The 22,991-nt window shown below is 55.3% G+C and overlaps 2 protein-coding genes across 4 annotated transcripts; both read left to right on the top strand.

The window, feature by feature from the left end:
- Positions 1–495: 495 nt before the first annotated feature.
- Positions 496–2,773, top strand: HCRT (hypocretin neuropeptide precursor). 3 transcript variants are annotated; one of them, XM_006183329.3, is made up of 2 exons: positions 496–1,418; positions 2,293–2,773. In XM_006183329.3, the coding sequence occupies exons 1-2, from the start codon at positions 1,398–1,400 to the stop codon at positions 2,665–2,667; spliced, it is 396 nt and encodes a 131-aa protein (XP_006183391.2). In that variant the 5' UTR covers positions 496–1,397; the 3' UTR covers positions 2,668–2,773. The 3 variants fall into 3 exon arrangements, with proteins under 3 accessions (XP_006183391.2, XP_032313104.1, XP_032313102.1); XM_032457213.1 differs by lacking the exon at positions 496–1,418 and adding an exon at positions 1,441–2,101; XM_032457211.1 differs by lacking the exon at positions 496–1,418 and adding an exon at positions 1,441–2,109.
- A 2,370-nt stretch (positions 2,774–5,143) lies between these two features.
- On the top strand, positions 5,144–22,345 carry KCNH4 (potassium voltage-gated channel subfamily H member 4). Its single transcript, XM_006183328.3, has 17 exons — positions 5,144–5,301; positions 7,167–7,400; positions 7,707–7,853; positions 7,981–8,105; positions 8,934–9,177; positions 9,509–9,666; positions 12,361–12,568; positions 13,582–13,776; positions 14,198–14,397; positions 16,018–16,267; positions 16,835–17,079; positions 17,720–17,758; positions 17,952–18,304; positions 18,593–18,699; positions 19,318–19,391; positions 20,648–21,347; positions 22,125–22,345. The coding sequence occupies exons 1-16, from the start codon at positions 5,226–5,228 to the stop codon at positions 21,041–21,043; spliced, it is 3,051 nt and encodes a 1,016-aa protein (XP_006183390.1). The 5' UTR covers positions 5,144–5,225; the 3' UTR covers positions 21,044–21,347; positions 22,125–22,345.
- The last annotated feature ends 646 nt before the right edge of the window (positions 22,346–22,991 follow it).

Genomic DNA, 22,991 nt, shown 5'->3' with positions numbered 1-22,991 from the left:
ACCCAAAGCCTCACAGCTCCGCCTAAGTAACTCAGCACCTGTTCCCAATCAGTTCCAAGCCTTGAATTCTGCCTCTGAATTACTACTTCTGGATTCCATGCCCCACATCCAGGCCCCTACCCACCTGGTCCCCACATCAGCCCACGACTCCTTCCTACTAAAATCCTCCCATGGCCCCCCAGCGCCCATAGGATCATGACCAATCAGCTTAGCCTATAAGACCCTTTGACCTCACTTACCTGTCCAGCCACCTCTCTCTTCTAAGAGAAGCTGTGATCTGAGGACCACATCCTGCATCCTGCATAAGCTAAACAACTGTCACCTAGGTCTTTGCCTCAGGTTATGCCTTCTGCGGAATGCCTTCTCCCCTGACTGTACTTGATGGAAACCCATTTTTCATTCAAGGCTTTTTTTCAGAGTCCTTTCTCCACTGAGCTATCATTTTGCTGGGTCACCTCCCCACCTGGACTTTGGAGCTCCTTGAAAACTGGGCTATGTCCCATGCACACTGTCGCTCCAGCACCCAGAGCAGGGCCAGGCACAGAACTGGTGCTCGATAGATGGTGCCCCGGATAAAAGAGACTCCCATCTAAAGAGTCCTTCACACCATAGTGGCTCACTCCCTGCTGATGGGATGGGACTCCATCCCTCCCGTCCAGGCAGCACAACTAGGTAGGAAGCTGGAGATGTTGGAGGATAACACCAAGTTTGGCTGCTTTCCTCCCATTGCCCAGGATTGCCTTTCAAGGTTTTCCATCTTGGAGGTTGGTGGAAAAGGCAGAGGGAAGAAGAGAGCCAGAGAAGAGCAGTAGCCAACTAAGATCTTTTTTGTAGAGGAAGAAGGCCCTAGCATCTGAAGGCCCAGGGGCAGTGACAAGGAGAGGGGGAAGAGGTTGCTGCCTGGCTGCCCTCCCCGCCCCTACACACCCTGTGGAGAGCAGGTCTCACAACTGCCTCCTTTCCTGCCCCTAATTAGCAGCTGCCCCCCACACATTGTCCCACTCCAGCACCCCAGCCAAAGCCTCTTTTGTGCTCCCAGATTCCTAGGTGCAAGGTGGCCTCATTAGTGCCCGGAGACCGCCCCATCTCCAGGGAGCAGGCAGACAGACAAGGAGGGGACCAGCGGCACAGTGATCCAACTCCAGACTCTGAGCGCCTTGGCGGCCATTCCTTGGGCCCAGCCTGGAGACGGCCCCCCTGCCGGAGTCTAATCTTAGATTTGCCTTTGTCTGGCCCCAGAGTAGACGCAAGTGCCCATCTCTCCCCCACCACCTCAGAGCACTATAAACCCCAGGCCCCTGGTAGCAGGTTGCTGTTCATGGCCTCAAAGTTCCTGGCTATTTGGACCACTGCCAACGACACCTTTCCCGGCTACCCTACTCTGAGCTCCAGGTACCATGAACCCTTCCTCTGCAAAGGTAAGGATCCAGGGATGGAGGGGTGACTCATTAGATGGGAAGTGGGGGGCAATGAGTGCTTGCTCAGGGAGCTGGAGGAAAGGTTGAAGGTATATTGCTCTTGGTCTTTTCCCATGTGGGCTCTGAGGCAGGGGACAAGGTGGACACTTGGCTGAGAATCTGCCTTGGCTAACATTAGATTGTGCCCTGGTCTCCTAAGAGTTCATGTTTTTTGAGCACTTACTACATACTGGGTGCTGTACTTGCACCTGTCATCTCACTTCATCCTCCTAGCAGCCCTGCTGCACAGTAGGAATTAATACCCACTTTATAAGTGAGGAAATTATGCCCCCTGAGAGGGTAGGAAACCTGTCCAAAGCCACAGGGTTGTTTTCCCTGCAAGGGAGCAGGCGGACAAGACAATGACTTGGATCATGCCAGTTCTTGATTTGCACATGTTTGCCCTCCGTGGGGGAAAAGGAGCGGATAAATAGGTACTCTCTTTCCTTAAGTGATGTTTCCGCAAATTTCTGGTGCAGATTCAGACACTCTTGTTTTCAGGTGGAGTGGTCAGCACTCTAAAGGGGTACAATGGACTAAGGCTACCCGGAAGAGAGATGGGGTACTATTTTCTGGGTCTCCTTTTTCTACCCAGGGGGTTTCAAAGGGCCTCCTGGAGGAGATGCTCTGCTGGCTCTTGAAGGGTGAGCAGGTAAAGGGGGCAAGATACTGAGCCCTTCAGATAGCATTATGCAGAGGCAGGAAAGCTAAGGGACAGCGAGGGAGGAGCGCAGGCCAGGAGTGGGCACGGAGCCAGCTGGGTAGGGCCAGGGCCTAGAGGCTGGATGCTGGGGCTGTGAGACGACCCTCAGTGTCTGGTCTCCTGCCTCACTAGGTCTTCTGGGCCACCATGACGCTGCTGCTCCTGCTGCTGTTGCTGCCGCCCGCTCTGTTGTCGCCAGGGGCGGCCGCGCAGCCCCTGCCTGACTGCTGCCGTCAGAAGACCTGCTCCTGCCGCCTCTACGAGCTGCTGCACGGCGCGGGCAATCACGCGGCCGGCATCCTCACGCTGGGCAAGAGGCGGCCGGGGGCCCCGGGACTCCAGGGCCGGCTGCAGCGCCTCCTGCAGGCCAGTGGCAACCACGCGGCCGGCATCCTAACCATGGGCCGCCGCGCAGGCGTAGAGCCAGCGCCGCACCCATGCCCAGGGCGCCGTTGTCCCGGTGCGGTCGCCTCGTCTGTCGCTCCTGGGGGACCGTCTGGGGTCTGAGCCCTTGTTCGGGTCCTGTCCTGGCCCTACTCTGTCCCTGCCCTCTCCCCTCTGCCCTCCCGGTGTCAGCCCCCAGAAAAAGGGCAATAAAGACGAGTCTCTGTTAGTATGGCTTTTCTCTGTCCCTGTGTGGTCGCGTCCGGCCCTCCAGGGGGCGTGAGAGTCTTGCGAACTATAAAGAGCCAGAAAACCTGGAGGCCCGTCTCGGGGCACCTGAGCTTGGGCGCCTCTGAACCCAAAACACTCTCGGGTGGGGACCTCCCAGAGCGAGGAACTGTGCAAGGCCCTGGGCTGCGGAGAGAACAGCATACGTGCATGTTTGGATGGGAGTATGGGGACAGACATGTCCCTCAGTGCTCTACTAGTCTTACTGTATTGGGACGTTTACAGAGATACTCGGGAGAGAAAAAGCAAAGAAGGCTGTATTGAAGAGCCGAATCCAACTGGGTAGGAGGCAGGGGAGCCGTGCCTGCCGAAAAGACAGGGAATACGAAGATCAACATGAATCTACCCGAGGGCTACAGCGCGGGGTACAGGGTGTGGGGAGCAGTGAGGCACTGAAGGGAAGGCGGTTAGATTTGTGCAGCCCTGATTGTGAAGGCCCTCACCAATCATCAGGCTTTGCACTTTATCCTGTAGGTAGCTGGGAGTTAGGAGAAGTTCTTAAGCAGGGCTAGGGCAAGATTTTCCTGCAATTTTAGCCAAACACAGTTGTTACAGGTTGAATTGTGCACCTCCCTCCCGCCCCCTTTCATATGTTGTAGTCCTAACCACCAGCAATTCAGAATGTGACCTTATTTGGAAATAGGGTCTTTGTGGATGAAATTGGTTAAAATTAGGTCATACTGGAATAGGGTGGGGCTCTAATCCAACATGAGTAGTGTCCTTATAAAATGGGGGGATTTGGACACAGAAATGCACACAAGGGGAACCCATGTGAACATGAAGGCAGAGGTGGGATGCATCTACAAGCCAAAAAATGCTAAAGACTGCCAACAACCCACCAGAAACTAGAAGACAGGCATGGAACAAATACTCCCCCACAGCCTCCAAAAGGAACAAACTGCGGTTATCTTGATCTTGGACTTCTAGCTTCCTGAACTGAGACAACAAATTTCTGTTGTTTAAGCCACCCAGCTTGTGGCACTTTGTTACAGCAGCCCTAAGAAACTAATACCCAAAAGTAGAGATACTGAAAGATGTGGCACTTTTAATCAACATAATAGCCCAGATAATGCCCAGCTCAGACTGTGGATGAGGGTAGGGAGCATTGGCCTGCCCTCTCCCCGGCCTGTTTTCCCTTTTGTACTGGTTTTAGCTGTTTTGCTCCAGGAAGCAGCCACCCTAAGCCCCCACACTCAGCTGCCCCAGTAATTTTCTGCTTCCATAGTGAAAAAGTCCTGTGTCTGGTCTCATCTGGGTCCTTCTTGCTGCTGCACTGGTTTTATTTTGGAGAAGACGGAGAACAAAGTTCACTAGCGAACCTTTGGAGATTTACAAGCTGACTGCCCACCATGAAACTATCTTTCTGAGCTCCGGTCTTGCTTCCAGCCTCTCTTCCACTTGAATGGCAGCAGAGGGAAGGAGAATTAAATCAGGATGATAGAAGGAGGGAGAACAAGGAGACAACTGCTCTCCAACACACTTATTGTGCACCGAAGACATGCCTTGTGCTATTAAATTGTCATAGCCACACGAGGTAAAAATTATTGGCTCCATTTTACATTGAAGAAAGCGAGGCTCCCAGAAGCTGTCACACAGTAAGTAGCAGAGCTGGATTTCTACCAGGTGGACTCCAAAAAACTCTTTTCATCCACCCTGCTGCACTCAGAAGCAGTGTTCGCCAGGGTGCCTGCCCTATACAAACTGAGACACAGGTGAAGGTTAGGTAGTGCATTCTAAAATTTGAGGTTCCAACCTTCCCATTGATTCCCCACCGGCAAAATTAGCCTCTTTAACTCTTGCTGTCTCCCACTGAAGCGCAGGGAGCTGGGGGTGCTGCAAAATATCCCAACTCCAGCAGGCGGTGCTGTGAACCAGACACGATTCCCAGCGTGGGCAGCGCGCGGGGAAACCCGATGGGCGGAGACTCAAGAAGCCGCCAGGGAAACACGCGTGGGGGCGTGGCCACACTGGAAGTTGGGCTGTCTGTCATTCAAGCCCCGCCCACCTCTTCAGGCTTCAGCGCCGGGTGGGCGTGTCTCAAAGTCTCTCCTGGAAAGACACGCGTGGGCCGCTCCCCACCAGGAGGAGGGCCGCATAGAGGGGTGAGGGTGTCGCTGGCGGCCCCTCCCCGTGTGGGGGCACGTGGCGGGAGAGGGCCGAGCCCGGGGGAAAGAACCTGGCCCGTGGGGAGGTGGGGGGTGACCGAGGCGCCGCCAAGCCGAGCAGAGAGCTGCTGGGTTCCGAGCAGAGAGGCGGCGGCGGCGGCGCCGAGAGGGAGGGGAGGAGGAAAGCGGGCTCATGGGGCGCCCCGGCCCCGCCGGCAGCGCGCCCCCTCCGGCCGGGCCGCGCTGAACGCCCCCCGGCGCCGCGCCTCGAACCCGCACCCCGAGGCCATGCCGGTCATGAAGGGGTTGTTGGCCCCGCAGAACACCTTCCTGGACACCATTGCCACCCGCTTCGACGGCACGCGTGAGTCGGGCGGAGGATGGGACTGGGGGTTCGAGCTGGGGATCAAGTCTCCGGCGCTGGCGCGGGTTTTCTGGATGTGGTGAGATCCGAGGCGAGGAGAGGGAGTGGAGTTGAGGGTCTAGGAACTCCTGAAGCCGCGGTAAAGGAAACAGGACTGGGAGTACCTTGCGAGGGGAGGCGGGGAGAGGACTAAGAATGCAAGGGGTCAGGGTTGCGGGTGTGTGACTGGAGGCAGGAAGGCTCTTTGTGCGGCAAAGCGGAGAAGAGTCCTTGGGAGCCGCCCACTCTCGCGCATAGCTCTGGTGGGGGCGTGTATGGGGTTATCCAAGACACGAATGTGGGACTAAGCGGCCAGGAGCTCTGGGGTCCACTCCCAGACGACTCTAGCATCTCCTTCCCCCAGGAAAAAAAAAAAGAAAGAAAAGATCAGACTTCGGCAGGACCTATCTTGGGTTAAGGTCACGCGCCCCCAAATCGCAGCGCGTCAGTGTCTGAGGGAGGTGAGGCAGGAAGAGGGGGCTGGTCTGTGTGACGGAGGGAACTGCCTGTCTGCTCTCCCACCCGAGCTTGGGTTCCAGGTTCAGCACCTTGGACAGCCACACTCCTCCTTACCCGCCTCTTCTCCCGCCATTCCCTTTTCCTACTTTGGAACTGGGAGATCTCCCCTTGCCCACTTCGGACGTCAGACACCGTGGTCGGGATCAGGAAGGTGAGGGGAGCGGTAACCGAGGGCGGAAACTGAGCCGCCGGGGACCTACCCGCCTCCCCACCCTGCCCCCACACACCTCCCTTGTTTCCATAGCTCCCATCACCCAGGCAACGGGCCTGGGATGGAAGAAGGAGGCTGCTTGCCCAGGGCCCAGCGCCTCCCAGGCACCTTCAGTATCCCCATCAGCCATTCCACCCCCAGACACTCACTCCTCCTAGTGCCCCAGGACTGGTTGTATCTCAGATCCCTTCCCTCAGCTGAGACTGTCCCTGGATGGACTACAGAGCCCCCCGAGGCCTCCCACCTTTTGGAGCTGGAGTGAGCCAGCTCAGGATCTGTTGCTGGGGTTGCTGGAGTCACAACTTCATTGTTCAAGCCTGTCAGACTTTGAGAACTGGGATAGACCCCTCTGAAATTAACAAAAAAGAAGGGATGATAAAAAGAAGACCCTTCCTGGAAGGCAGGGAATGAGGACATTACTCATCACTGTCTTCCTCCCCCAACAAAAGAGATTTGTGAATTTGGATAATCTCTGCCTTTTGGTTTCCTATCAATAAAATGGGTGTGATACCACCAGAATCCCTAGTGGTTATGGATGTGCTTTGAAAGCTGGGCGAATGTGAGGCATCATTTCACCTTCTCAGTGTAACACTTACTATGTGCCAGGATTTGTTCTTCCCAGTTAACTCATATAACTCTCACACCAACCATGAGAGGAAGATCTATTATCCCCCACTCTTCAGATAAGGAAGCTGAGACACAGAAGAGTTCATTAACTTGCCAAAGGTTACACAGTCAGTAAGTGGCAGAGGTGGGGTGCTGGAGCCCATGCCCTTACACACTATGCAGTGCTGCCTCCTACAGTAATAACTCACCAGCTTGAGGGCAGAAGGATGAACCACAATGACCCTTTGGGGTTCCCTTTCCAACCCTCTAGTAGTTCCCTGTCCCAGTTCCAGGGCACCTTTAAGTCCTTGTCCTTTTGCTCTATCTCTTCCTATTCTCTTTTCAGAATATCCCAAAGAAGGATCTAAGACTCACAAGAAAGCCTGGGAAGCTTCTGGCTCTGGGATCTCTGACCACAGCTTTGGGGAGGTACCTGGAAGCTGGGCTCCCTTCCTGGCCTTGACCTGACCTTGACCTCCTCTTCCCACAGACAGCAACTTCTTGCTGGCCAACGCACAGGGCCCACGGGGTTTTCCCATCGTCTACTGTTCTGACGGCTTCTGCGAGCTCACAGGCTACGGCCGCACTGAGGTCATGCAGAAAACCTGCAGCTGCCGTTTCCTCTATGGTCCAGAGACCAGTGAGCCAGCCCTGCAGAGGCTGCACAAGGCCCTGGAGGGCCATCAGGAACACCGGGCTGAAATCTGCTTCTACCGAAAGGATGGTGAGGGGGCCTGGCCTGCCCTGCAGCCCTGCCAGACCCCAGGTCTTTCCCAGGGTCCACTTGACATACTGGAAGCCTGAATGCTGGTCCCCACACTGCCACAAGCTGGCTGTGTGACACTGAGTGCATCCCTGACCCTCTCTGGGCCTTGGTTCTCCCATCTGGAAGGTGAAGGAGAAGGCTGACATAATCTCTGGGGTGCTGTCCAGCTCTAAACCTTGGCCAAGCCTAGGAACCAAGGGGCATAAGGGAGAAAGAGGTATCATGGGCTGCTCACCCTCCTCCTCCATCTCTCCACACTCACAGGCTCGGCATTTTGGTGCCTCCTGGACATGATGCCCATCAAGAATGAGATGGGGGAGGTCGTACTTTTCCTCTTTTCCTTCAAAGACATCACTCAGAGTGGAGGCCCAGGACTTGGCCCCCCAGGAGGCCATGGGGACAGTAATCATGGTAACTACAAGTCTGGGGAAATGGCGTGAAATGGTTAGAAGTCCTTGTCCAAGGTCACACAAGACCTCTCCCTACTCAGCCTCGTGGGATGTGTGCCTACTTACCTCTGTGCCCTTTTTCCCAACAGAAAAATCCCTTGGCAGGAGGGGAGCCAGCTCAAGACTTCGATCCGCCAGGAGGCAGAGCCGTACTGTCCTTCACCGACTGACTGGCCACTTTGGCCGCCGAGGCCAGGGAGGCATGAAAAGCAATGTGAGTCCTATCTCTACCCGAACATCTCCCAGTCGTGTTTCTGAGACACCCTTGCTACTGTGTCCCTGTTTCCCTGTCTATCTGGTCTCCCTCCAATGTCTTGTCCCTCTGTCCACCTATTTCTCATGCATGGCTCTCTGTTCTATCCCACGTTCCCCCACACCTCCTTCCATCCCCACCTCCTTTGCTTCCTTGTGATTGACATTACTCTGCCCTGATGGTGTCGCAAGGGTGGGTCTCCAGCAGCAATTACATCACTTACCTTTGCGTTTTAGGGTTATCTCATGGAGAGGGGGGTGAAATCACAAGCTGTGATCCCAGGGAGAAAGCTCCCACTAGGGGCCTAGCATTTAGCCCTGTGTACCATTCTGAGGACCCTGATGAATCCATAGGATTGAGTCTCCAAACCTCTGCACAGTCTGTTGTGGCTACCAAGAATGGGGTGCACCATGCCAGCCACCCCTCACCCCTGGGATATACCCATCCCCCACTGCGACCCCAGAACCCAAGAGGAACTTGAGTTCGTGACCCCTCCAGCTAGAGCATGTGCCTAATTTGTCATAATTGCCTTCTCAAGCAGGGTGAAGGTCAAGCTTTATATATACCCCCCACAAAATATGATTGATTCAAAAGGAGGCCTGAGCTTAGCTTGGAAGAGGAAAGAAGTGTCAGGCTGGCCCCAACCCCCTCTCCTGCACCTTCTATCTCCTCTCGTGTTCATGCTTGCAGTGCTTACTCCCCACCTTTCCCCATCCCTGCCTCTCCCTTCCCCTACCCTTGGCTCCTCTTTCCCCCAAGTGTCCCCAACCGCCACCCCTCTCCCCTTAGAACGTGTTTGAGCCAAAGCCATCAGTGCCCGAGTACAAGGTAGCCTCCGTGGGGGGGTCCCGCTGCCTCCTCCTCCACTACAGCGTCCCCAAGGCCATCTGGGACGGCCTTATCCTCCTCGCCACCTTCTATGTTGCGGTCACCGTCCCCTACAATGTCTGCTTCTCGGGTGATGACGACACCCCCATCACTTCCCGACACACCCTTGTCAGCGACATCGCCGTGGAGATGCTCTTCATCCTGGGTCAGACCCTCTGCCCCACATACCCTGGTGGGTGGGCTGGAGGGACCCACTCATCCAAGCCTCCCCCCATCCTGGGCCTGCAGGACCCAGGCAGTCAGAGCCCGTCTACTTCTGGGTCTTTAAGTCTTAATGGTCCATAAGTCCTGACCCCTGACCCCTACAGCCTTCTGCCTTTAGACTTCTATTCCTTAAGGACCAGCCTGTAGCCCAATCCATCTTCCCCAATCCTGCCTCCAACTCCATTCTGAGTCTCTAAGGCTTGTTTCTAGCTTACGCAGTCCCTTGGCCCCTTGGGCCAAGGCCCCCTAGTAACAGCCTCTTGCACCCCCAGATATCATCCTGAACTTCCGTACCACCTATGTGTCCCAGTCCGGCCAGGTGGTCTCTGCTCCTCGTTCCATTGGCCTCCACTATCTGGCCACCTGGTTCTTCGTTGACCTTATTGCTGCTCTGCCTTTTGACCTGCTTTACGTCTTCAATATCACCGTGGTGAGTGAGCCCTGTCCCACCTTGCAGCATCGCCTCGCAACTTCAGCACAGTATCTTGCATTAAGGGACCCATCTGAGTCCCAGACTCAGTCCTTCCCATCAATCCATCTGCGAATGTTTGTCGGGCACCTGCGATGGGCAGAGCCCCATGCTAAAAACTGAAAAGGATCTGAGAGAGTCTGTGTTCTTGGGGAGCTCAGCTCACAGTCTCTGAGGGAAGCTGAGACAAATGAAAAGCTAACTAGGGCTACCAAGGCGGCATTGGCCTGATGCCAGATGAGTGGCACTTTTCACATTTTTATTTAACAAACAACTGATGAGCATTTAACTGTCTGCAAAGCACTGTGTGGGGCATGGTCACTGTGGGGAAAAGAGATAAGGATTCAGCCTCCAAAGTAGCTAAGCTGGTAAGGATCACAGGGACAGAAGAGGTAAAGGGAGTGCAATACGGGGCCCAGGAATTGCTGCGTGGGGGGCGGGGCACAGAGCTAGCTGACCTTGGAGTTCCAGGCTGGAACATGGGCATGCACAAAAATGATCTGAAATCTGGCCGGTGCCTGGGAAGCCAAAGCACTACGGTTGGGCAGAGATTAGGGTGGTCTGGGAAGGGTTCCTGAAGGAAGTGAGAACAGAGCTAGACCTTAGACAGAGTAGGATTTGGCTGGCAGGAGATGAGGAGAGAGAGCATTGGGGGGGGCGGGGCAGGGGGCAGAGTAAGCCAAGGCAAGGAGACAGAGGCTGTGTGGTGGATTTGGAGGCAGAGAGTCCCAGGGCCTGTGTCTTTCCAGGCACCCTCAGTGGTCAGCTCTGCCTAGCATCCCCAGCCGGCAGACACTAGGTCTTCTCTGACCCAGGGAGATGGAGTCCCACCCTGTGTCCCCAGACCCCCTTGGTTGTTGAGTGGGGAGGTGGAGAGCAGTTTCCCCGTGTGCTCCTCTCTCTGCCACACTTAGCTATAGTGGGAAACCACCTACACGCAGCCGGATTTAACTAGCCGCCAACGGGCTGTGGGCCTCTTCTCCTGGCTGTATACACGTGTGTGCATGCTCCCACACACGTGCACGTGGGTGTGTCTGCCCTGAGGCTTCGGCCATTCTGAGCAGTGCTCCCCACCCCTCCCCATGAGTGCGCCCCCATCCCGTTCATGCCCACCAGACAGTTCCCCCTTTTCTGGAATTTTCAGGAGCTTTTACAGTTTACTAAGTTCTTTCACACATCATCGCATAGGAACCTCACAGCCACCCTTCAGGGCAGATTCTCTAATCCCTCTTCCTCAGAAGTAGATGCAGAGGCTCAGAGAGTTTGCGGGGCTTGTTGAAGGTTACACAGCAAGCAGTGGCAGGCAGGAGATTGAAACCAGATCGCCAGACTCCTAGTCTAGTATTCTTTCCAGCGTGCCACCCTGCTTCCCAGGGAACAGGGTACCTGAATGGATGGCCAGGTGCAAGGGGAGAGGGAGAGCAAGACTGGGGCTGGAGGGTGGCAGAGCAAAGATGGAGGATAAGTAGGCACCGGGAGAGCTGTGGACTTGAAGGAGCCAGGCCTGGGACATTCTGGTCCAAGGAGAAGGAGAGGAAGGCCCCAAAGGAGCGGGGCCCAGGGGCACGTGACGAGGGGAAGCCCTGAAGAACTCAGGTTTGGAGCTGGGAGCTCTGGGAGCTGGGGCAGGCATAAAGCCCTGGAGAGGGTTCATGTTGGGGCATCAGAGCCACCTCCTTTCTGACTCCTTTGCCTACAATTAGAGAAAATGGCTTGCAGTGATCAGGAGCTGTGTAGGGCCAGGGCAATGGGGGATGCTCTTGGAGGCCCCTGACAGGACAGTGAAGGGTCTTCATACCAAGGTCCCCAGGCGCTGCCCCAGAGCCCCCATCCCTAGCCTCCAAGTTGCCCCCACCCAGGGTAGCAAGAAGATAAGCCCCCACCTACCTCTCATCTCCAAGATTGGAAGGAATAATCGAAGCACAAAGGAAAACATTCATAGTGGAAATGTTAGCTAATGTTTACAGGACCCTGACCAGGTGCCTCTAGCTCCATCAACCCCCACTGAGCCCCATAAGAGCCGAGACCTCATAGCCTGAGCACCTTCATCCCTGCCCTCCTTCCCTCAACATTTTGGTGTCACCCTCTCATCTGCAGCTGACTAACAAGGGAAGAGGTCCCTAAATCTCCCCCATCCACAGCCAATTGTGCCTAAGACATCAGGAGCTTTGAGCAGGGCCCAGAGATCATTCTGTTTATTCCCCTGCTTCTGACCAGGACATGCTCTTTTACCAACCCACGGTGCTCAGAGGCAGTAGAGCACAAAATGGACTTTGGTGTCAGCTCAGATTTGAGTCCCAGCTCCATCATTTCCTTGGTCTGTGACCTTGAACAAGTCTCTAGCCTCTCTGAGCCTCAGTGTACTCAACTGCAAACTGAGAATGATGATGATAATTGGACTGAGGTATACGTTTTTTAATGAGGATTTCAAATACTTAGCCCAGTGCCTGACATACACACTACTTACTAAATGTTAGCCATAGTTAGTTTTAGCAATATCCTCTCCCCTTGGCATTTCCTGGTCACCTTCTCAGGACAGCAGGGATGCTTCTCCTGGGGCAGCTTTCCCTAGCTCCAGGGCATCTGGTGGCAAGGTGCTGGGAGGGGACATGAAGGGCCTGCTGACAGCCTCCCCCGCTGCACTCACTCCCGCAGACATCGCTGGTGCACCTGCTGAAGACTGTGCGGCTGCTGCGGCTGCTGCGGCTGCTGCAGAAGCTGGAGCGGTACTCGCAGTGCAGTGCCGTGGTGCTCACATTGCTCATGTCCGTCTTTGCACTCCTTGCCCACTGGATGGCCTGTGTCTGGTATGTCATCGGGCGCCGGGAGATGGAGGCCAACGACCCGCTGCTCTGGGACATTGGTGAGCCATTGACCCCAGGCTTTCACTGACCACCCATTCACCTGCCCTGTCCACTCAGGCTCCCGAGCTGACACCTCCATCAGTGCCCACACCTCCTCCGCCTATAGCCTCCATTCATCCAACAAACATGCGTGACTTCTTCTGGGGTCAGACATGGGAATACTGGTTTGAAGACATGATCTCTGCCTTGGGGGGACTCACAGCCCAGCAGAGGAGCAAGACCAGTGATAGGCAATCACAATACAGTATGGGAAACACTCTGAAGGTGTGGAAGGTGTTTTGGGCAGGGGGAAGAGTATCCCTGCCTGGACCCATTTGGTGGCTCCCCACTACCCTCAAAATAAAGTCCACACTCAGCCCATCCGCTACAGTTCTGCACCCCTCTCTACCCACACGTGGCTTCCCTTCCTCCCATGCCCCCTGTGCTGCTGCCACCCTGGCCTCCCTCCAGCACCCAGGATGTACTGCTTTCTCCCTTTGGGTCTGGAACATGTTTTCCTCTCTGGAATTGTCTCCCTTTTGTCTTCCCTCCCTTATTCACCTAGGCAACTTTTCTATTCCTATCTCAACTAAAATGCTCTGTCCCAAGGGAACCCTTCAGAAACCATACCCTACTCGCAAACTGGGTTGGCTCTCCCTAACCCATTATGAGTCCCAAGACATGACTGATTTCATGTCTTTTTCCCCTCCTCCCCTCCAGACAATAAGGTCCACCAGGACAGGAAGAATGTCTGGGTCAAGTCCCAGCACCCCGTACCCAGGAGGCGCTCAGTAAACTATAAGAGAGTGGAAGGGGCCCCTGAACAGTCAGCAGTGCCGAGAATCGGTACCCTTGAACTGCAGCTGTAATCACTTCACTGTGGGGAGGCCCAGGCACAGGCTGCTCCTCACATTTCCTATGCAAACCTCCCTTCGCCTCTGTAAATACTTGCCCAAGGTCAAATGCAGGCAGCTCAGGGAAACCCAGCTCTTCACAGCGCAGCTGGGGCTTCTTGCATCCCTCCAACCCCCAGGCTGGTTGCACGAGCTGGGCAAGCGGCTGGAGGTGCCCTACATCAATGGCTCGGCAGGAGGCCCGTCCAGGCGCAGCGCCTACATCGCTGCGCTCTACTTCACGCTGAGCAGCCTCACCAGCGTGGGCTTCGGCAACGTGTGCGCCAACACTGATGCGGAGAAGATCTTCTCCATCTGCACTATGCTCATAGGCGGTGAGGGGGGTGTCCTGTTAAATCCAGCGTGCAGATGGGGAAACTGAGGCCCAGAGAAGGCAAGGTGTCCACCCATGTCCAGACACTTGTGCATTCATTCATGGATGTTTCCTCTGCACCTGCTACAGGCTGGCCGTAGGGGGAATGCCACAAACAGGAGGACCTCTTGCAAAAGAATGGGATACCCAAGTTTATGATCTAATTGGGGGTATGAGAGAACTTCAGGTTGGACCCCTCTCAGGACCACTCTATTTGCCATCCCAACCCAACACCTGGCACCAGGGAGGCACGTAGGAGCCCACCAGCTCTCCTGCCCTCCCTCAGGAACCCAGAGACCCATCCAGGGCAGGTGGTAGGGGGCGGTTGAGAGAAGAAGGAGGGAGGGGGTGGCTGCTCCTGACTGCCCGCTACTCTGCTGCAGCGCTGATGCACGCCTTGGTGTTCGGAAACGTGACGGCCATCATCCAGCGCATGTACTCGCGCCGCTCGCTCTACCACAGCCGCATAAAGGACCTCAAAGACTTCATTCGCGTGCACCGCCTGCCACGGCCGCTCAAACAGCGCATGCTCGAGTACTTCCAGACCACGTGGGCTGTCAACAGCGGCATTGACGCCAACGAGGTAGTGTGTGAGGTGCCCGGTTCCCACCGCGGTAGGGAACGGGTCACCACCTCTCTGGGTTTGGAAGGGAAGCAAATGGGGTGAGGGATGTGGATTTCGGTGGACGCTGTTCACAGAGGAACACATGCCCTGCAAACCTCATCCCTTTTCCTTTGCACTGGAATATGGGACCTGAAAGGTGGCTCAGGCTGTAACTAATGTCATGCTCCCTTCAGCCGACATTTCCTGAGCTCCTGCTTGGGTCCAATTTCTGTGTTGGACACAGGGAGCTCAGAGATGGTTACACTCAGCCCTTGCCCTCAGGGAGACACCAGTCTGGTGAGGGTGGTAAACAAATAATTACACTGTGAATGAGACTCTGCTAGAGGGATGTTGGTGCAACGGGTCCCTCATTGTGTCTGGACCTAGAGGAGTCAGGGAAGGTGGCACAGAAGAGAGGACTTCATGAAGGATGAGAAGGAAACTGGCCTGCTACCAGAAGGCCATTCCAGGCAGAAAGAGCCACAGGAACACAGGTCTGGAAATACTGACGCAAAAGAACAGGGTGAGTTCAGGGAACTGAAAGTAGTTGAGCGAGCCTTCAGGAAAGGGTGTGTGAGCACTGTGGAGGGAAGAGGGACAGAAGAGGGAAGAGACAGGGCTGGGGAGGTGGGCAGGCCCAGCTCATGGATGGCCTTGGATTTAGATTTTATCCCGCAAAAATTGTTAACTGGGGAGCAGCCTGCAGATCTGAGAAGTATTTCTGAGAGCAGAAACATTGGGACTTGGTAATCAGCTGGCTGCAAGAGAGGAGGTCAAAGTGGATTCCCAGGTTTCTGGCTTAGGCCACATAGTGGGATGGAGGCATTACAAGAGGAAGATTGGACTTAGGGGCAAAAGTGATAGTCCAGGGTTGGGCCATGCTGAGGGTGTGGTGCCTGTGGGAGATCCAGGTGGAGGTTTCCCCGTGGGTAGTTGAAAATACAGATCTGGACCCAGTTGTAGGGCTCTGGGCTCATAGGGAGTGGGGAAGTCATGGAGCTGGTTGCTGTGATTCAAGGAGAGTGTGGAAAGTGAGAAGAGAGCTGAGGGGGTGGGCTGGGGAGGAGGAGCCTGGGGAAGAAAGGACAAGAGGGAGAGGTCAGAAGCCTGAGTGGCGGAGGATGAGAATGGAACTGTGAACATTAAGTTTGGCCCCCGGAAGATCATTGGTAATATTCAAAGTCTAGTGTAACCCTGCATCTTCCAGGTGGGGATACTGAGACCAAGAGGGAGAAAATAGATTGCTCGAAGTCCACAGAGATTTACACAGAACTGACTTCTAGTCTCCTGACTTCTGGCTGAAGGTTGACCCACCAGGGATGATCCTTGTGTATGTGGAGCTGAGTAACCAGGACATGTCTGAGTGAACAGCGGGTGTAGTCATGGGCATGGGACAGACAGGAGAAGACCTAGTCTCTGCCCCAGAACTTGGGTTGGGAGTTCTACACACAAGCCAGATTAAGGTTAGATACACAGAAGTCTTCCTGAGGGTCAGAAGTGGGTAACTGGAGCTCTATTCTCAGAGACAGCCCAGCACATCTGTAGAGTTCAAGTAACAGCGCAGGGAGATGGCCAGAATGACCTATGCCCCTTATGCAGTTACTGCGTGACTTCCCAGACGAGCTGAGAGCTGACATTGCTATGCACCTGAATCGGGAGATCCTGCAGCTGCCGCTGTTTGGAACAGCGAGCAGGGGCTGCCTGCGGGCCCTCTCCCTGCACATCAAGACCTCATTCTGCGCTCCGGGCGAGTACCTGTTGCGCCGTGGGGACGCCCTGCAGGCACACTACTATGTCTGCTCCGGCTCGCTTGAGGTGCTCCGTGACAACATGGTGCTGGCCATCCTGGGTGAGGATCCTACCACCACTCACTACCTACCTGGGGACCTTCCCCTAGAGTCCTTGGGAGTGGCCAGGATTCTTGGGACTGGATATCTGAAATTGCTCCTGAGGGGTACTCTTTCTCGATTCGGCACTATCCCCTTTTGACTATTCCCCTCAGATTCTCCCCTAATCCTACTGGCCAGCCCTGAACCCATCAACCCTTCCCCAGTAACTGTCTCCAAACTCAACTGATCCTTTCTCATTGCACCACCTCCCAACTCCACTGACCCTTCTACATTGACCCTGAACTCCATTGACTTCTACCCTTTAACTGACCTCTCTGGCCATTCCTTATTGATCACTCAATTCCATTTGTCCTTCTTCTAGCCTTACTGTCATCCCCAATTGACTGTCTCCCAACTTCACCAGTCATTCTCCACTGACCCTTTCCCAATTTTATTGATTATTTCCACCAATCCCATGGATTGACCCACCTTCAGCCATCCTTCAAACACACTGACCATCCTTCAAATCCATTCATACCCTCCTAGTCCCTCTGCCCTAGCTCACTGTCCCCATCCCTTACCCACAGGAAAGGGAGACCTGATTGGGGCAGATATCCCTGAGCTGGGGCAGGAGCCTGGGTCAGGCACAGTCCCAAGCTACGTGCTGAAGACCAGCGCTGATGTGAAGGCACTGACCTACTGTGGCCTGCAGCAACTGAGCAGCCGAGGGCTGGCCGAGGTCCTGAGGCTCTATCCTGAGTATGGGGCTGCCTTCCAGGCTGGCCTGCCCCGGGACCTCACCTTCAACCTGCGCCAGGGCTCTGACACCAATGTATGTAGACTGCTTATGGCTTCCATCTCCTTCTTCAAAGCAGACCTCCCTCAGCCCCAGAGAGAGCCTCATGCATTTCTTCCACCCTGTAAACATCATCTCCCAGCCTCAGGCACCCCCTTCCATTGCCCCTTCCATGCTTAATACCTTCCAAAACCACTGACCCTACTCCACTGGCCATTACCCAATCCCATGGGCCATCATCTCTCACCACCTCTACTTCCAACTCTACTGACCCACCTCCTGTTGGCCACCCCTCAGCCTCACTCCATACTCCTCAAAGGACCCCCACTTTGGAAAGGGTCCCCTTCATATGCTCCTTCTCCATCAGTTCCCTCTCTGTACCTCATCCCCTTGGAGCTTCCTTGTCTCTACTCACTCATGTTTTCTGGGCCCATTTTGGTCTAGGGTCTGGGCTAAGTCTGTAGTTGACACTCTAGACCTTTGTCTTTCGCTGCTTTTCAGACATACGTTGCCACTCAGGATTCCTCTGAGTCGCAGTTGGAGGTATCTCTGACTCAATTCCAGAAAAAGGCCCACATTTCTGAAACTCCACAACACTGATGGGTGGGAATAGGGGTTGCTGCACCAGGGGAGTGGGGAAGTGTGAGTTAGCTTGAACCCCGCTATGTCCCTGCAGGGTCTCTGCTGCTTTTCCCGATCCCCTCGTGTCTCCCAGGTAACACTCTTCCCAGGTGGGGTTGAGGGTTGCATGGGGAGAGACTGGGAGTGGGGGGCACCTTTCCTTGGCTGCTCTGCTGTGGGATGAAGGGAGAGGGGATGGGAGCAGCATCCGCCAGTGAAGGCTGGTGCTTAATGAAGGAGCCCGTTGTTCACTGCCCTGTGACGTCAGCTGCCCCCTCTGCCCACAGCCCTGCTCCGAGAGCCTGGGCTCTTCCTCAGACAAGACCCTGCCGTCAGTCACAGAGGCTGAAGCTGGGGCCGAGCCTGGAGGTGGTCCCAGGCCCCGCCGGCCCCTCCTGCTGCCCAACCTCAGCCCAGCGCGGCCCCGGGGCTCCCTGGTCAGCCTTTTGGGGGAGGAGCTGCCCCCATTCTCAGCCCTTGTCTCCTCCCCTTCCCTGTCTCCATCCCCTTCCCCTGCCCTGGCTGGCCAGGGCCACAGCCCCTCCCCTCATGGCCCCTCCAGGGGCTCTGCTGCCTGGAAGCCCCCCCAGCTTCTCATTCCCCCACTGGGAACCTTTGGACCTCCGGACCTCAGTCCCCGGTGAGATGCCAGCCTCCTCTGCCTTCCTTATATCCCTGCTGGCTTCCAGAACCTTCTCTGGGCTCTGTCCCCAGCATTCTGAGCAGTGCTTCTCCCTGTCTCTGCCCCATCTGCCCACCCCACCCTTCCTGATCCACCACAGCTTGCAACCTCACCCCTCTTTGAAGGCTGCTCCTCCCTAGCTCCCCAGCACTGCCGCCCCTACACCCTCTGCCTGCTCTGCTCTGCTCTGGCCCTTACCCTCCCCACCACCCCCTGTGGGACTGATGACCACTGCCCCTGTCCCAGGATAGTGGATGGCATTGAGGACTCTGGCAGCACCGCAGAGGCCCCTACATTCCGGTTCAGCAGGAGGTCTGAGCACCCTAGGGCCCGCTCACAGGCCCCTCCTACAGGTAAGGGCCAGCAGAGGACTTCAACTCACAGTCACCCATTCATCTGCCATCCATCTATCCATCCATCCCACAGGTAGTAAGGAACTACCAGGGGCCAAGTGCTATTCTAGGAACACATAGATGAACCAGACCTGGCCCACACTCTTAGTGAGCTCCCAGTCTAGTAGGGGAGACACATGTATATTGAGATAAGCAATTCCAGAACAGGGTGTGAGCCCCACCACTGAGACGAGAACAGGGCTGTGAGGTAGGAGAGGGGAGAGCCTCTAACCCTCCCTTCTAGAGGAGGGGACACCTGAGGTGGGTCTTAAAGGGTGGGTAGGAGTTTGAGGGGCAGAGCAAGGCTGTTGTTGAAAGGCACAAAGGCATGACCAGAAGAGCACATTGTGTTCAGATACCAAAGAGAAGCTCTGTACCTAGAACTGGGGTGGTGGGGAGGGGGTGCTGGGGAAGATATAGGGCCTGGAAACCAGCCTGAGGAGTTTGGGTTTCCCATCATCCTCACCCTTCCTTGCCCCTTGCTCTCTGCCGGCCCAGTGACAGAAAAGGCCCCGCCCATGCCATAGACTCCGGCTCCCTGCACTCACCCAGCATCACTTCACCCCACTCTGCCTGCAGGGACCATGCCCAGCCGGGAACTGGCCACTGAGACTGAGGAGGTGAAGGAAAAGGTCTGCAAACTCAACCAGGAGGTGGGTTGGGGCTGGCTCCTCCCCTCCAACCTTGGAGAATATCATCTGGGGATCAGAGATGTGCCTTGTATAAGAGCATTTCGGGGATTGGAGCCAGAGTCCTGAATTCAGACATTCACACTAGATGGGTGACCTTGGGCAAGTTCCACAATCACTCAGAATGTCAATTTCCTCATCTGAAAATAGCGAAATCGATTCGTTCTTCCCATAGCTGTTATGAGGACGAGCTGAGGGCCCACAAGTAGCTGGCCCAATCCCTGGCACGTTTTAAGTACTGGCTTCCAGCTGCCTCAGGTGGTCCAGCCTGAAAAGAGAGCCTCTCCTCTCTCTACCACCAGGGGATTGGCTCCTGCAGGGACCCGCCCCTCACCAAGTCACATGCTCCGGACCTTTCCTCTCTCCCCTCCCCGGACTCGGACTCGTTGGGAGGAGGACTGGGAGGCTGAGAGGCCTTAAGCCCTGGGAAACCTAGACCCCCACGTCGAAATCCTGGTTGGAAAGAGCCCTGATCCTGTTTGCCCAGGCTCTGCCTCCGCGTCCTCCTTGGGGATCTCAGAGCTGCTTCCACAGCGCAGCCAGGCCCAGCCCTCGGGAGTGGGCCTTCCCTCTTTCCTGATAAACATCGAGAATCCCAGGGGACGCACCTGGCCTGGGGCGGGGCCTGGGGCGGGGGGCGGGGGGCGGGGCCAGCTCCGGTTCGGCCGGATAGAGGGCCAGTTCTGCTTCCGCAAATAGTTCTAGACCAGTGGTTCCCCAGCTCGAGTGTCTATCACTATCAGGAGAACCTGTTGAAATGCAGACTCTCCTGGGCCTCACCCAGTTTGGAATGTCTGGGGTGGGGTCCAGAATTTTCCCCCTTTTTTGCCCCTCCCCCATAAATCGTCATTTTGACAAGGTTCTGAGTTGATTTTATACTCCCTGAAATTTGAGAAACACTGCATAGACACTTGACCTTGTGTGATGTATCACCTGAGAGTAAGCCTGCGTCTGTCACTTCACAGCTGTGTGGCCTCTTTGAGCACATTCTTCTACATCTTGTAAAACTGTTGTGGCCGGGGGGTAATAGCAATAGCTGCCATCCCAGGTTTTTTTTTTTTTTTTTTTTTTTGATAAAAATAACCCCTGCCCTGTCTTCTCGGAGTGGCCATGAACAGAGAGCAACTGTGAAAGAACTTTGTAAACTGTAGAGGGGAGTGCACCTAGGAGGGTGGTGATTGTTGTAGCACCTGGGAGACAATTTGCTGTGTTTTCAACAGATCTCTCGTCTCAACCAGGAAGTGTCTCAGCTTAGCGAGGAGCTTCGACACATGATGGGACTGCTTCAGGCCAGGCTGGGCCCCCCGGGCCACCCAACTGTCTCTGCTTGGCCCTCAGACCCTCCTTGCTCCCAGCAGAGGCCTCCACTCATCTCTCCCTGTTTGTCCAGACCACCACCTAGCCTCCAGGATACTACCCTGGCTGATGTCCACTGCCCAGCCAGTGTGGGGACAGCAGAAATGGGGGCTGCCCCCCCAGACCTGAGACCCTCCATGTTGTCCCCCTACCCCTCAGAGCCTAACCCTCTGGGGCCCTCCCCAGTGCCAGAGGCCTCACCTCTCACCTCAAGCCTCCCAAGGCACAGCTTCCGGTCCAGGTCAGACACGTTCCACTGACCCTGGCCACGGGCCCAGGCCTGTCTAGGGTGGGCATTGCCGTCTGCCATCCAGGGAGGAACTGGGCCCCTTGGCCTCCTACCTTGGGTCAGTGGTCACCAGCTGGTCTGGTTGGCTATGGATTCTCTGACCTTTTTAACAAAGCCTGGTCCCTTCTGATCCTGCTCCCTTTTCCAAACCCTCCTGTATTCTCCTCTGTGAGGGGAGCCATCTGAGGCTGTGGAACCCAACAGGCATGAGACAGACTGCGGTGCCCATTGAACTGGGCAGATGAGATGTCTGGCTTTCTTCCCAGGACCTGGAGGTAGGTAGAGATGGGGGAGCAGAGGAGAGAGGGGAGGAGCCCCAGATCCAGCCTGGGACATGAAGACTGAGGCAAGAGCAGGCAGGATCTTGTGTCTCCAGCAAGAGGGATAGATTGAGGATTCCAGTGCAGAGATAGCTTAGCGGTTCTGTGAGGTCTTTGTCCCAGCCCCCAGGGCTCTGCTGGAGACCTTGAAAACAGTGTTGCCATGAGAAGGGTAGGTCTGAGATCCTGGCCAGCATTTGAGTAACCAAAGACTTTCAGTCTCCCACCATCAGCCCAAGATGGATGGGCTCACCTCACCCTACCGCCCACATAGAACATAAACTGATGACTCTCAGATAGGTATTCTTTGGTTCTCACAGCATTTTATTTTTAATATGAATAAGTTGCCAACTTTAAAAATCAGAAGAGTTCACATAAACATCCAGATATTCCAGCTTCTCTAAACAAATTAGGAGGATCTGGCAATCCTGGGCCAAACTTGTCCCTGGCAGTAATCAGCTGGTGTCGGGTGACCACTGCCCTCTTTGAATGAGACCTGTGCTCTCCCCTGCTTCCAGCCCCACGTATCTTGATCACCTTCTTCCTTCCACCCAGCTAGCTTCCCTCATTGGAATCCTTTATCTGGTCTCTGTGGGTATCTGAGTTTGTAATCCCTGCCTTAGAGTGTGCTCCCAGAATCCTTTGCCCAGTGGGTGCTTTTGGGGCCCAGTAATGTCTATTTCTACCCTTGGGCCTGGGACTATCAACATCTCTGTTTCTGTCTCTCTGCAGGCCGTCACTGAAAGTGGTCTCTTCTGCTGCCAGCAACTTGGAATAGTCCAAGCAGCATCCCCCCTCCCACGCCCACACCTCAGCCACGCCTGTTCTCGCCCTTCCAACATGGTCTCGCTCAGGGCCCTGACTTCTCAGAAACATCCCGATCTCCAGCTCTCCTTTATCACCCAATAACTTGGGCTCACTTTTGGATAGGAAATAAACTCTTTATTTTTGTAGTTGTTGGCTCTGGCTGTTTCTGGGGGGTTGGTCTGATAGCCTCAGGGCTTCAGAGGAGCCTACACGGTAGTCACTCCCCCATATCATACCCCAGGGCCCTGTTGCTGTCTCTAGGAGGGCAAAAGTGCTAACCAATCCACTTGGCACCACATTCACACCACTAGAGGCCTTAGGGATGAGGCAGAAACCTTAATGAGTCACTATGGGCCCATTATACCCACCCTCCCCACCGCCAATCTGGTCACAGCCACAGATTCAGACATGGTATGTGGTAGAGACAGAGTCCTGACTCAGGCCCACCTCCAGCCCTGGAAAGGTGGCCCACAGGACTCTGCACCGATCCTGTATTCACCAATCATGTACCTGTTGCATGCTAGGTACAGCAGGGTCTGGCAGAAGCGCTTGTCACCAGCCAAGAACCTGCTAAGAATCCCATTATGCCCCATCCCCTTTGCTTGCCTAAGCTCTCTCTTCCTTCTCAGCTTTCACTTTTCTGACAATCACTGCAGCAGTGGGTGTTATGAATGTTGTTAGAAAGAGCCACCCTGAGGACCAGATGGAACTAGGTGTGGGCAGTTTTGCAGCAGGTTGTCCCAGACAGGTTGCCAGGTCGATTCTCCAGTTCAGGCTCCAGAGTATGATTGG

This window comes from Camelus ferus, chromosome 16 (assembly GCF_009834535.1).
Source record: "Camelus ferus isolate YT-003-E chromosome 16, BCGSAC_Cfer_1.0, whole genome shotgun sequence".
NCBI lineage: Eukaryota > Metazoa > Chordata > Mammalia > Artiodactyla > Camelidae > Camelus > Camelus ferus.
This window is presented reverse-complemented; position numbering and strand designations above follow the sequence as displayed.

Coding starts and splice junctions, on each gene's coding strand:
- HCRT (XM_032457211.1), top strand. CDS start 1,912: ATGTTTCCGCAAATTTCTGGTGCAGATTCAGACACTCTTGTTTTCAGG. Junction 2,110..2,292: donor GGCTCTTGAAGGGTGAGCAG/GTAAAGGGGGCA, acceptor CTGCCTCACTAG/GTCTTCTGGGCCACCATGAC.
- KCNH4 (XM_006183328.3), top strand. CDS start 5,226: ATGCCGGTCATGAAGGGGTTGTTGGCCCCGCAGAACACCTTCCTGGAC. Junction 12,569..13,581: donor CCCGCTGCTCTGGGACATTG/GTGAGCCATTGA, acceptor TCCAACCCCCAG/GCTGGTTGCACGAGCTGGGC. Junction 13,777..14,197: donor CTGCACTATGCTCATAGGCG/GTGAGGGGGGTG, acceptor ACTCTGCTGCAG/CGCTGATGCACGCCTTGGTG.